At 39.6% G+C, this 14,623-nt stretch overlaps 1 protein-coding gene across 30 annotated transcripts in view; it reads right to left on the bottom strand.

Annotated features, from left to right (window-relative positions):
- The window catches only part of RBFOX1 (RNA binding fox-1 homolog 1), a 2,430,619-nt gene that overhangs the window by 206,298 nt on the left and 2,209,698 nt on the right, over nt 1-14,623 (bottom strand). The window contains exon 1 of one of the 30 annotated variants that reach the window (XM_073362518.2): nt 4,148-4,283. The exons of 27 other annotated variants lie outside the window; for them this stretch is intronic. In XM_073362518.2, coding sequence (XP_073218619.1) covers nt 4,148-4,180 — 33 coding nt within the window. In that variant the 5' untranslated portion in view covers nt 4,181-4,283. Of the gene's footprint in view, nt 1-4,147; nt 4,294-14,623 lie in introns of those variants that run through there. 2 more of the 30 variants (XM_073362530.2, XM_073362527.2) reach the window with 2 other exon arrangements.

Raw genomic sequence — 14,623 nt, forward strand, 5'->3', positions numbered from 1 at the left:
TGAATTTATTTAAGGTATGCCTAAATCACGATGCTACAGACAGCAGTGTCAGGGGACACCAGTACATCTGCAGTATCACCATAGAAAGGAATTGGGGATGGCTATACATATTCGAAAGCCTTGGCTCAATTTCAGGGGCAGAATCAAAAACGACCCTGAAAACCAAAAAGTGTTATTCTGGGTCCATCTACATGTTTTGTTTAACCCCAAACAATTCCCCTCCACCCCTTTTTTTTGCTCCATCTTGGGATGTTTTTTTTTCTCTTTTGTTTTTGTATTTTAAATTAGCTCAATTTCTAAACAAAACACCATTTCAAAACCAAAAGTTGAAACATTTGGTTTCAAAATTAACTTTCAACTTTTTTTGAAATTGCTTTTACAGTTTTGTTGCCTCAAAATATGTATTTTCTGGCTAATTTACTACTCATCGAAAAAATTTCACCCAGCTCCAAAAAAAAGAAAAAAGCCCATTGAACCTCAATGAGGCCCAAGGAGAAAAATTATTTCCTGGTACCAAAAAAGTGATTGGTAAAGCCTGCAGCATCCTAAAAATCATAGCTACTACGCTCTAATTAAGAGGAGGGAAAGAGAACAGCTAACAGGTGCAAGAGGCATTTGAAAGCCCCAGCAGAGTATAAATAAGTGCAGGAGGGGGCACACCAATTGATTAGCTCCAACTCACCAGGTCCTGCCAAACAGAAGACAAAGGGACCTAAGGAAGGGAGCGACCAGCCCCTGACTTGCCCAGCAGGAGCTCTGCCCCATCAGACGCTGGTCAAGATCATCCTCATTCCCCACTGAATGTGCAAAAGTAGGGAGGGAAGGGAGGATTATGAAATATTCAGCCACATTCCACCAAACACGCTCACGCATGTGCACACACATTTTTTGTTTTCATTAATCCTTGCACCTGCTCGCTTCAGCAAAGGCCATGGCTAATACTGAAATAGTGAGGTATTACTGTGGAATTTCACAACTAAGAAGGTTTCCAACCAGTTTCAGCTAATTCAAATAAGCATCTAAATATGGGAGTGATCATTTGAACAGAACAGGAACTCAGAACCTTTGAGGATTCACTAGCCTATATATTTCAACAGCCTTTGGTTACATATTACAGGAGAAAACACATATTTTTCCTAACTAAATGGCAATATGCTGTAGTGAATTAAGCATGAGGGATTAGGAGTTTGAAACTTCTGAATGTGAATCCCAGCTCTTCAACTAATTTAGTGTGTGTCCTTGGGCAAATCATTTATACTTTCTGCCTCACTTTATCATCTTTAAAATGGAAACAACAACATTTACGTTCTATATTGCACTGTGTTGTGAGATTGCTTCATGACTGTACAGTGCTTTGAAAGTGTAAAATAATGGTATTGTTAGTATTACAAGTACAAGCCAAAATGAAAAGTTAAGTATTTTTACACTAAAACTTGCAACAATTTAGGTTTTAAAACAGGAAAAATACCTTGTATATTCGATTTAGTAGAGGAATGTATCTACTCATTCCTTCATTCATATATATAAATGAAAACTCATTTTTTAATTTCTTTACCTAATACTCCCTAGCTATTATGAAAAATATTAATTATACATGGCCAAAATGCACACTAAAGAAAGCATGCACACTAAAACTGAGCAATGATTGGCTTCCTTCATGTGTCTTCACAGGTAATAGCTATGAGTGTGAACTTTTTTATTTGTTGAAAGTTCTATATTTAAACTGTAAACATCAAATACTTTAGGACAGAGTTTAGTGATAGGAACCAGGGAGCATGGAAGCAGCAGCATAAAAAATTCTTCTACCTACTAAATTACTTTGACTGTATTGCTTTGAAGCACAGTAGCTGGTCATTCCTGGTCCATAAGTTATTCCTTCATGTCAGTTGTTAGACATGGCATTACAGTCAGCAGATATTAAAAAAAGAACAATAATGGCAACAAAGGGACCAACAGCTAATGTTCAGATGCTTTTGATCTACTAAAGGTTTTTATACTACCTTGAGTTCTAAAACAGATGTTGCTGAGACCCTGACTGTTTCTCATTAACACTGACAGCAGTTCCATGAGACCCTAATTAATATCTGTACCATTCACACTTAGTGCTAATTACAGCTAATATTTAATTAAGAGCACTGAGCTTTTATATGATTTCTTACCAGCACCTTCAAACATTTCACTTCAGTACTGCCATAAAATGGCATACACACAATGAAAATTCAGGCACCTTAACACTGTTGAGAGTCTTCTACCTCAGTCATTAGATTTGCTAAATTGAGATTTCGATTCCCTTATTAAAGTGGCACCAGCCAAAAGTAAGGAAATAGTGAAGGGTCAGCATATAAATAACCCCTATATATTCAGGAAGAAGTAGAAATTTGGCATGCCAGGTATCAGCCCAGGTGTTATTCTTTCATTGAACTTATTTTTGTTTTAATTAAAAAAAATAGTTGTCCACTGTAAGATAAAGAAATTATATGTGTGGGTGTGTATGTACATATACACATTCTGTTGTAAGCCAGGAATTTATAATTATGCATATCATGATAATAATGCTGAGATGTTCTGATTTTAGAAGCAGCGACTGCACATGCCATGACAAGTGCAGGTTTTTTAGTTTTAAAATTTAGTCTAAATAATCTCTACATTTTGGATCCATAATGAGTATATGCATATTCAAAGCACATAACATTACCATAATGCATTAGCATGTCCCATACGATTAAACACATTCTGTAATATTAAGATACGTAACATGCAAATTGGTTACCGTTTAAGATGTGAATTCATATTAAGGTTATCACAGTGGAAACTAACAGATCCTTACTTATACTGTTGTGAAATGTGAATGCCAAATCTAGACTACACAAAACTGATCTAAATTTGAATGGGACTTTGTGAATCTCAAGTTATTCTCTAGCCCCACAGCATATTAACAGGGTATTTTAAAATGACATTTTAATGAGAGTATTGAAAACAAAATGAAACTGAAAAATGGTATCTACTAAGTTATTTTTAAAGGTATGAAATGTTCCTTAAAGTGACAGGAAACTCCATTCTTAATTTAGACCATGATCTTAGGCACTGGAGCAGCCTCAAAATAGTGGGTGACAGTACACAGGCAATGTGGAACTCTAACTAGGCACAAGAGGGTAGACAGAAGTTATAGTTTCAGACTTAACTCTGAATCTCTTTACTTTTATATAAGTTTAAATGACCCCTTAATGTTCATTTTTTTGTGTGTGGTTGAATAAAGTAGTAGTTGGCAGCTGAAAGAAGAACAAAGGAAGGCAGACAGTCAGGCTCTGCTAAATGTTTTGGCCTGAAATCTAATGAAAACCACATTTCAGCTCCAAAATATGCTTTACGTGGCAGTGTATAAAATCCAGTTTATTGCTTTCTACTTAAATGCTGAGCTATACCAGAACAAAAAAATGCCTTAGTATGATATAGGCAAGTGAAGGCTTTCTAAAATCCCATAGATTATTATACTTAAAACACAAAAGATCCTAATTTTAAAACATTCCTATTGAGTATCTCAAATCTCCACATTCTTTTTCATCACTCTCTTCAGCTCTGAAAGGCTTTTATAATTAAAAAATGCATGAAAAATGACAAAACATAATAAAGCAAGCTTGTCATGTTTATACACAAAAGAAGAAGAGCAAAGAAAATATCACTTATTCAGTGTTTCTTTTTAAACACATATTCACAACATAAAACTGTATTTACTCACTAAAAACCTTTAAGGTTTTCCACATTTTAAAGTCTAACTAACGGTTTATTGTTTGTTTTATTCTATTTTAGTTTTATTGTGTTCTGTTTCTTTGGCAAGAGATATTTCACATCCAGAGAAAGCCTCTCATACTATAGTTAAATGAGCCAAACTGCATCATATCCTCAGGGCATGGAAACAAAGAAGAAAAATGCAAAATTACTCTGTAAACCTGCTGGTTATAAGAACGGCTCAGTTAGACATATCAAGCACAGCAGACACACATAATCACTGCTGTAGCTCGCCTGGCAGAATGACTTAAGCAACAAAATATGTGTTAGAAGAGGCTTTCATGCAGTGGTACAGTTGAATAAAAGAAATGCCCTTGCTTGACTAAAATCAGAGTTTCAAGTGAAAATAAAGTGAAAATACCTGCTGTACCATCCTGCTCTCTTTATCCTCCATAAACTTAGCAGCTGCTCTAGTCCCAGGCCATGCAGCATCTGCCCAAAGCAAGTATCAATTATGGATGAGGGCGTGTGAGCTGTGTAATGTGTGTATGAGTGTGGATGATAGGGGTGTTGAAGGAGGGGGAGCTAATGCAAGCCTTACTGACCTCCCACTCAACATCTGACTGCTCCCAAAACCTAATCCAGATGGGACTCTTTCAGTTTGCTAGGCCTCGCCCCATCAATCACAGCAGGCCACTCCTCTGTCTCCGGCTACTAGTTATAGAGTGCACCACTGAGCAGATGATTACACACAGAAGAAGAAAAAACACAGCTTGACTACATTAATAGCTGTTTAAAAAACATTAGAAATGCTACGTTGTAAGTTGTCGCAAGCTGAACATTTTCATTTTTAAAATAAGATGATTGTATTCTAAGTTATGGAAAACCCTAAACCTCCAATACTTTGGTTTTTTGACAACTGCAGTTTACAGTAGAAAGAGAGAGAGAGAGAGTCTAATCTTTCCTACAATTTGAAAAGTTAACAGCAATAAAAATTGTGTTTTAAAGTTGCTTAATACCCATAGCAAACTTAGGCAATAAAAACCACTGTCTATTTTACATTAAATTTACTTTACCCTTTCTTTATAATTGAAATTATTTTGCCATCTTTATTTTGTGGTATCCCTCCTGCCCACCAAGGGAAATATTTCAGAAATGCTTCCAAGCTTTACTTTTGTGCGGCAGTTTAAGCAAGCTAATGCTTCACTATTAAAGGAACTTGTCTAGATTCTCGAGAGGTAGTCTCAGAAATGATTAAATTTCTAATTAAAATCACATAATAGAGAAGAAGGCTAAGACTACACAAAGAGCCCCAAAGAATTCAACTTTACTGCCAATCTGTCATGGGCTGTCACCGGATAGAAGTTAGAGGCAGGACTGAAATGCAACAGGTGAGTTTTTATTTACAAATGTCCCAAATCCCCAGAAAAAAAAATCTGGATAAACAGTATTAACTGTATTGTTAAACTTACATTCCAACTCAAATACACTAGGTTTCTTTAATAATGCAGGATAATTCTTATAGATTTGCTGCTAGCACTTTCTAGTTAAGGATAATAAAAACAGCTGTTTTAGGCTTTTCCACAGGGAATCAGACATCCAGCCACACTGGACCAATTGACTAACACTGCAAGCTTTCTCTCTTGCCGTTTAATCATCTGACTGGGACACTTGACTTGGACCATTTGACTTCTCAACCAAATTCAGACACAGAAAATTCTGTAACTTCCTCCTGTTCTTGGAAGGTAACTGCAAAGCCAGTTCTGCCTCATATTTCACTTAAAAACAAACTTTTTCCCAAGTAAGGGTGTTCCCAAAAGGAAAGCATGAAAGGGGGAAAAGAACAGTTTTTCTTGGACAGAATCAGAGTGAGAGAGAGAGAGAGAGAAGAAAAGAGCAGGGGTTAGCTCAGGGATTTGTATTATTTCCTTGAGTGATGGTAAGATCTCTTTTTTCCAGCAAACAACCTCATGCACAAAAGACAAATATATTCCCAGTGACCTCTTCATATGCACCATATTGAACCCTGATAAAAGTCTGAATCCCAGCTACCAATATATGTCCAATTAGTAAATGAATTAGTGCCACTGTCCAGGACCATTTTATTAGCACAACCATCTTGTGTGTGTGTATACGGGGTATGGCCATACATCAATGGTCAACAGCAAACAGGGATTGTTTTTCCAGGACACAGTACCAGAGATTCAGCTGTTCTCTCCCTAGGGTGGCACCTTTATGTTACTGGTGAATTTTCATGTTTTTCTTTTAGATATGCTTTTTTTACTAGATATGCTTTTCAGCTAGTAAAAAGTAAGGTATGTACCTCTCTCCAATTTGGCTACATTAAACTCCATGATCCACCTCAGTGTTAAGGGTGCTTGGGAAATCAGAGTGGAATGGAAATCTGAAGCATTATATAATCTCTGAAAGTATATTTCCTATACCCATCATGATGATGGTATCTCTTCAGTTCTTTCTTTCGCTATGTGATCATCTGTCCATGGACACATGATACAAATAAAGCTCAACAAGTGAATTCTCTTTTCAAGTGATTTAGTAACCCAGCAATAAATTTAAACATATGGGGCCAGATCCTGCAATGCTTCACTGGCACAAAGTGGTTGTGAAATTGCCCTATATAGGAAGGCCAAAGAGTTATATAGGAAGGCCAAGGTGTGGGGAAGGAGGGGACATGTCCACAGAGTGTTGTGCTCTGGTGATTCCTAACTAGCATAACCACTCTTAGGGGCTATGCTAAACTAGCTCCATTAGGGCAATCCTGTGACTATTCTAAAGTTGTGCTGGCAGCCAAATCAGTCCCTGGCAGCCCATAAAATCAGGGGAGTACAATGGGTTTATTGGCTACTTTTGGACCCTTTCCATCTCTCAGGTTTTGTATCAGAGCAAGTCCAGACCAGAGTATTGGGTCTGCTGTAATCTGGCTCCAGTCTTGCAACTCAGCTTATGAGTCCTCTTCACTTCTTCTGTTGGAAGGGCAAACCTCAGACTAGTGCTGCCCTACATTTTAGGTTTTAAAAAGTACCAGATCTCTTGACCCTCAGTCATAGGGTTTTTTTTTTAAACCCACAAAACTACACTTTCACTTAACCATTATAGTGGTAGTTTCACCTCACTAAACAGATCCTCCCAAACTGTCTTTTTGATATATTTTGATACGTGGATAAAAAGGAATAGTGAGTGGTGTTTACAAGTTTGAGATAATTGCTTTAAAGAAGAGAATTAAAAGAAGAGGCTGGACATTTTTTATACAAAAGAAAGCAGAACCTATCATGTAAAATTTCATATCTGTACCGAGGTAAAGTTAATGTAAATATGGGAAATATACGTGCTTAATACTGACCTTATTCTGAATGTAAGTTCATTATACAGATCAGTCCAAACATAAAATAAAGCAGATATTAGTAAAACCACTTTGACCCCATTCCTGCTTCTTAGCTCTGAAGCAAACTTCAGATTAGCTTATGCCAATCCAGAAATAAAAGGAGGAAAGCTTTCCTGATGTTAATCAAAAACTCTCTTCCCCATTCTCCACATTTGCAGAAGGCAAATTAAATAAATAAATAAATAAAGTCTCTCTTTCCTGGAAGATAAATTGGACCAATTAACTAATTAATGGACAGACATTAAGTAATTAATCATCACAACACTCCAAGAAATAGGAGGGTAAGTATTATTATCTATATTTGACAGGAGCAGCACAGATGTAAGGGCATTTGCGGCACTACCTTCAGAGCTGGGTAGCCAGATAGCAGCAGCTGCTGGCCAGGGCATTCATGTTGTTTGCAGCACAGAAGGACTCTTTTTTTTAAATCCCGCTCCCATCCCACCCCACAATACCCCTCTATTTTTATGTTGCTCCTGATCTTATGGTAGCGGGCCCTGTTGTACCCACGGGATCCCAGTTTCTTCACACACCACCAGAGAACCTCTTGCTCCCCTCCCAGGTTGCACACCACTGGGGTAAAGGTAGGCCTCGTTTACATAGTGAGGATCATGTTCCTCAGTCATAGCAGGGAATGAGCATGAAAGGGGCTCTAGACTTACCACAGCTCAGCGTAAAAGGCTTCACCTAGCACTTGATGTGATTCACATCCACATGCAGCCTCCACTCACAGATATGCTAGAGCACACTGCACAGGGACCATGCAGTATCCACCCGGACCAAATGTGTGCTCTTGGCTAACATCACATAGCTAAAGCAACCCGTATTTGTATGTGAAACAAAACAAAGTGGGTTTTAAGTGGGAAGAATTCACCCTCTTTTCCTCAAGGAAAAAAAAAAAATCACGCAGTTACCACTCATGGTGGTTTGATCTAAGTGCTGCGTAATCTTGCTCAGAAAAGATTGGTCAGTGCCCTTCTCCCCTAACTTGTACAACCGCTGGCACTCAGATTTAATGGTCATGTTAAAATGTGCCAGGTTGTCCGACAGTTTTACGTGTGCGAGAGGAATTTTCAAGATCTGAACTGCATAGTCAAAGAACTACAATCTACAATGTAATAATTTTACTAAGCTTTATGTAACAGAAGCTACTTAATTTTTTGTCTTTAACTCCTCTGGGCTTGTTTCTGTGGAGAGTAGAATTCCCACTGAAGTCAATGGATTGAGCAGGGCTCAGGAGTAACCCCTTGAAATCAGGAAAAGATGCAAATGATTCATCTGGGTGATTCATTTCCATAGGCACAATAATTGCCAGATGTGTGGCTTCAACAAAGCAGAGTACCTTCAAAGTTAACTCGTAATTTCCCACGGTCTTTCAAGGTACACATTATTTTTCATACCACGTACAATTATTTTGCCCAGCAAGATCCGAATGGCAAGAAAAGGGACGAGGTACTCTATGAAGCCCATTTGCTGCCCTCAAGGAACTTCTCTCAATTCTTTAACATGGAGCTGGCAGGCTACTTTAACACACTAAATAGCAATTGCTTTTTTGCTTTTATCTACAATCACAGAGTCAAGAAACTGGCATCCTATACACTGCATATGAGTCCACAGCTGTTCTATAAACTGAGAGCTGTAATGTCAACAGTGACATGTCTTAATCATCTGCCACATTTACTCACTAGATTTTTATAGGTGTAGAAAGGACACTTCATTGAACATACTTACCCACATACAGAACTAGGATTTACTTTTAACTCTCCTTTAATTTCCATCACATCTGTAAACCAACAGTGAACACCAGTTAACTGCATGTAAACTTTCTAGTTCTCTCTGTACTCTGTTGCACTAAAGTTTCACTCCTCCTGTACGTTGCTATATTGAAAACGACACACACATCTTAGAGTTGAATCACAGTAGATATAATACACTTTTGCTCATTTTATTCCTCCACATGAGGTCTAAGGCCCCAGTTCTGCAAAGACTTACATATGTCTTTACACAATGACTACTTAAGGTGAAGCATGTGGACAGGTCTTTGGAGGATGATGGCCTGAGTGTCTGGGATGGCATGTCTAGTTAATTCACCTAAATGTTCAAGGATTGACATTTGCAATATTTACAAAGGGTGCAGGGTAGAATAAAGAGACTAACTGGGTAAATACAAATTAAATCCAGTTAAAATGTATGTATCCGAATTTGACAGACTTGTCATGAAAGTAAAGAAGGAAGTGTTATTTATATTCCATAGGTGCCGACTCCATGGGTGCTCCAGGGCTGGAGCACCCATAGGGAAAAATTAGCAGGTGCTCCATACCCACCAGCAGCCAAGCTCCCCCCTCCTCGCCTCCCTCTCCCTACCCCTGAGTGCACCACTTTCCCGCTCCTCCCTCTCCATCCCAGCGCTTCCCCCCCCCCCCCCCCCCGCCACCTAACAGCTGTTTGGCAGCACTTAGGACTTTCCAGGAGGGAGGGGGAGGAGCAGGGACGCAGCGCGCTCACGGGAGGAGGCAGAGAAGAGGCAGGCAGGGACGGGGTCTTGGGTGTAATGGGGGTGGGAAGGAGGCGGGGCTGGGGTGGGAAAAGGCTGGGTGGGGCGGGGACTTTGGGGAAGGGGTGGAATGGGGGTGGGGCGAGGAAAGTGCAGAGGCAGGAAGAGGTGGGGCAGGGTCGTGTGGTTGAGCACCCACCGGGCAAAGGGGAAGTCGGTGTCTATGATTTACTCCTTCTCATAACACAAGAACTAAGGGTCACCAAATGAAATTAATAGGCAGCAGCTTTAAAACAAACAAAAGGACATATTTTTTCACAAAATGCACAGTCAACCTGTGGAATGCCTTGCCGGGGGATGTTCGGAAGGCCAAGACCATAACAGGGTTAAAAAAAGAACTAGATAAGTTCATGGAGGATAGGTCCATCAATGGCTATTAGCCAAGATGGACAGTCATAGTATCCCTAGCCTCTGTTTGCCAGAAGCTGGGAATGGGCAACAGGGGATGGATCACTTGATGATTACCTGTTCTGTTCATTCCCTCTGGGGTACCTGGCTTTGGCCACTGTCGGAAGACAGGATACTGGGCTAGATGGACCTTTGGTCTGACCCAGTATGGCTGTTCTAATGTAGGTTATTCACTAACAAATACTTGCAATAAAGTTGAAATAATACAATTTAAATTCTGTTCCAGGTAGACCCTAGCATCTGTTATAATTTTCCCTGAAAACAACTTATTGGATGGCTCAGGGGATTGTGAGGACAATACTAATTTCTTGTTTTTACCGGCAGCTCTGTCAATTCAAAAAGGCTGAGATTAACAGTTAAACTGTTCCCAATTCACAGTTGTTAACTGTCCGACATTAGATTAAATGAATGTTTTCTTATAGACAAATTTCATTGCATCACAAAATACACCATCATAATGGCCAACTTTGTTAGCAGTATCAACACAGAGGCCAATGGATGAACATAGATACTTACGAGTAGTTTATTCATGCTGTACTTGTTCTGTAGACACAGTATTTTAAACTTTTGCCAATCTGTTACTTTTCACATACACAAAATTCTCCTAGTTAAAAATACCCAAGGAATATGGCTGTTGCCAGTTTCACAGATGGGCAACTAAATGATGAGAAGCATGGTAAGTCTTCTGTATGAGAAAAGAATGAAAAGATTGCACCTGCTTAAATCAGAAATGATATGAATAAGGGAAGATATGATAGAGAGACACACAACTATGAACAGAAAGTAAATTGGGCACTGCTAGTTAACCTCTCTCATAATACCAAAGGAAGGGGGCATTTGCTTAAATTTAAAAATGATAAAAGGAAATACTATTTTACACAATGCATAATGAACCTGTAAAACTCACTGACATAAGACAGCACTCAGGCCAAGAGTTTAGTAGATTTTTTTAAAAGATTATACATTTTAAAGGGTTATTTGAACATCTGCAGTTAAAATAGAAAGAATAAATTATAGATGCAGATCATATAAAACCTATGTTTAATGATTGTTAGGGTTACAAAATCAAGCACTTTCAAGTTACGATATTCAAAAAGTAATGCTGCCCAGGCAACCTTAATTCAGGTCTCTGAGGGTTCGTCTCCACAGGGATAAAAGCCCAGGATCAGTTGACTCAGGCTCATGGGTTTTGGGCTGTGGAGCTAAAAATTGCTGTGTAGACCACTCCATACGGCTAAATGCAGTGCCTTGCATAATGACAAGTTTCAGAGTAACAGCCATGTTAGTCTGTATTCACAAAAAGAAAAGGAGTACTTGTGGCACCTTAGAGACTAACCAATTTATTTGAGCAGAAGCTTTTGTGAGCTACAGCTCACTTCATCGGATGCATCAAACTGCATGGTGCGCCTTCCTCGGGGGGCATGGAATGTATTCTGTGGGGCATGAGAAGCTTTAGGGGGGAAAAAAAACTTACTACGCACATTCAGAGCAGGGCGGCCAGAGAACAGCAGTTGCTGGCCGGGCACCCAGAGGTGGAGGGTGCGTAAACTACTACAGACACAAAGAAGCGGGGGCATGATCAAATAAGTTTAAGAACCACTGTGTATATGTTTGGGCTTGGGTTGCAGCCCGAGCTCTGGGACCCTGTGATGGGGTATCTGCCCCACACTGGACTAGAAAGGGTTAACCTCAGACGGGAGTAGTGGAGGTGAGTCCTTCGTGTGGCCCAGGCAGGCTGTGTGAGGCACAGTCAATAGGAGAGAGGCTGCAAGGAGCAGCCAATCATGGCCCAGCAAGTTGACATAAAAGGAGCTGCAGGGCAAAGCTGAGAGCAATTGCTACTGGGAGCCCAAGGGGTGAGGACTGTGTCTCTGGCAGGCTGAAAAAAAGCTAGCACCACAGACAGGTCAGTTGCTGGCAGGGACCAGGGGAGCAAGAGAGAACTCCTGGCAGTCTGCAGAGACTGGGCAGCTGAGTGTCTTGAGGCACGAAGAGGACGCTGCGGTTCCTGACACTGCGAGAGGGGCTGCAGGCAGGTGCAGAGATGGAGCAACTGTGTGCAAATCGCACATAGGGAGCATTGGCCTTGAGCTAATCCCCAGAGTGACCAAGAGGAGGCGCCAGTCCGGCAGTGAGTGATGAGCCCCGTGACAGACCCTTCACTCTCACGGAGTCCCAGCATCAGGCTCCAGCCTGAGTTCAAATGTCTACACAGCAGTTTTTCAGCCCAGGAGCCTGAGATCCGCGAGCCAGAGTGAGCTGACCTGGGCCAGCCAGGGGATTTTTATCCCCACTGTAGACATACCATGTGTGTCTCGATTATGATAGTCTTTAATTATATGATCCCGTACTATTTTTTCCATATGACAGACAGTCTTCATGGAAAAGCCAGTTATTCTGTATTTCTTTTTATCTTCATCATTCAGTATGTGGCCCAACCGCTTATTTACCACTCCACATCCACACCCTGCACACGCAACCTTAATTCTGGCACTTGTTACCTGTTGAATGCTTGATGTTGCAACAAAATATTCTTTTAATGTCATTTTGTGTGTGTGTGTATATATATATATATGTATGTATGTGTATATAAACACTCATGCTTTTAAAAAGAAATAAGTTGATGGAGGTTAGAAAAAAATGTCTCATATGGGCAGGTTATTGTATAATTGTCCACTAGGGTAGGTTCTTACAAGTAAAACACCTTTCTCCTGTCTTTCCCATTATCAATATTGCCATTTGAAAACAGCATTTTCTAACACCTTAATCACTTAGAACCAAATCCTGGCCACATTTAAATCAAAGATAAAACTCCCATTGATTTCAATGAACCTGTTAAGTATCACTTTCTAATAACACTAGAGATCTGCTGATGTTGGTAGGGTAGGGTTTATTCAGCTCTCTTGCTTATGTCCAAAGTCAATTTACAACCTGTTATTCTTACCAGTAATTTTGTTTAAATAGCCTTTGTCTGCAATAATACAGCATGTTTTAAAAAATAAATTAAAACAGAGAGCCTTGTGCCCAGATTTGCAAGGGTGTTTAGGCATTGCTCTACTCACCAATGCAAGGTCTAAAGACCAGATTTTGAAAGTTATTTAGGTACCTAAAGAAATCGAAGATAGACATCTAATGGGATTTTTAAAAGTAGTTAGGCTCCCACTGGGAGTTAAGCACTTAAAATCTGGTCCTTAGTGTCTTTTTTGTTAACAGTTCTTAGTATGGACTGATTTAGTTAATGGATATACGGCTTTGTATGTGATGAATTAATAATCCCAGCTATCCCATGAACAATTTCTGTTTTAATAATTATTGAACAAAAAAAGAGAGAAAAAAAATCTTGTGGCTCTGCTAACCACATTAGAAGCCAGAGTGCAAAAAGGAAAAGGAAACCTGAATATTTTGATGATTAGCACATGCGCATACACACAGACACAGAGGCCCTGTTCTGGGGTGAGCCTAACTTTAAGCATGAGTTTCCCCATTAAACTTAATTGAATTTTGTAGGGTTACTTACATACTTACAGTTAGTAATGAAACCAAGGTATTGCTGGATTGTGGCCATGGTACCTGAATGGGTCCAGCTGCAGGATAAAGTCATATATTCTCCTGACCAACACAGGGATTTTATAAGTCATGTTGGCCATTTTGGTTTTGGTGTTACTATTGCAATTAATACAGGACTTTGAAATGTAATTCAGACCAAAAGCAGTTTTGTTTCACTGGAAACTAACAAAAATGTTATTTTAAAAAACCTTTAAAAGCCCCTAACCAGAATTCAATTAAAAATAATTGCCAATGGTGCACAAGTATCACCTCCAAAAACCTGATTCCAAACCATTATTTTGGATACAAATGTAAATAAGCACAGTAGCTTCACCAGACTGCCTAACAGACATTAGAGAGATGAGGTGGGGTGAGGAAATATCTTTACTGGATCAACTTCTGTTGGCGAAAGAGATAAGTTTTTGAGGCACACAAAAGCCTTTCTGTCCCGAAGTCGAGTTCTGTAAAGTTTGAAAACTTGTCTCTCACCAACAGGAGTTGGTTCAATAAAAAATATTTCCTAATCCACCTCGTCTCTCTAATATCCCGGGACCAACATGGTTACAACACTACAAAAAAAAACAAAAACAAAAAACAGACAGTCTACTTTACAAAAACTCCACCAAATTTACCACACTGCAATGCATTTATCTCAGGACATTCTGCTCCAGGGTAACTCGAGATTAGAAGGGCAGTGAGTGTTGCATGTCAGGAATTAAGGGCAATAGTAAGGCTATAAGGGCCCACTGGCATTGCATCTCTATGTTTCTTGCCTCTCTCTAGCCAGAATAATCCCTCAGTAACAAACCCTGATTTACTCTCAAAAAGCAACAATGGCAAAAGGTTCTGTTTTTTTCTCAGCCTTCATGACACTTAACCTATGCTGGATCATTTCGGAGAGTCAGCAGCACAAAGAACCACAAAAACAAAGAATCCCTACATAGTTCACTCATGATGTAGGTGAGAAAGGTTCAGGCTTAAGTGGA

This window comes from Lepidochelys kempii, chromosome 10 (assembly GCF_965140285.1).
Source record: "Lepidochelys kempii isolate rLepKem1 chromosome 10, rLepKem1.hap1, whole genome shotgun sequence".
Classification (NCBI taxonomy): domain Eukaryota; kingdom Metazoa; phylum Chordata; order Testudines; family Cheloniidae; genus Lepidochelys; species Lepidochelys kempii.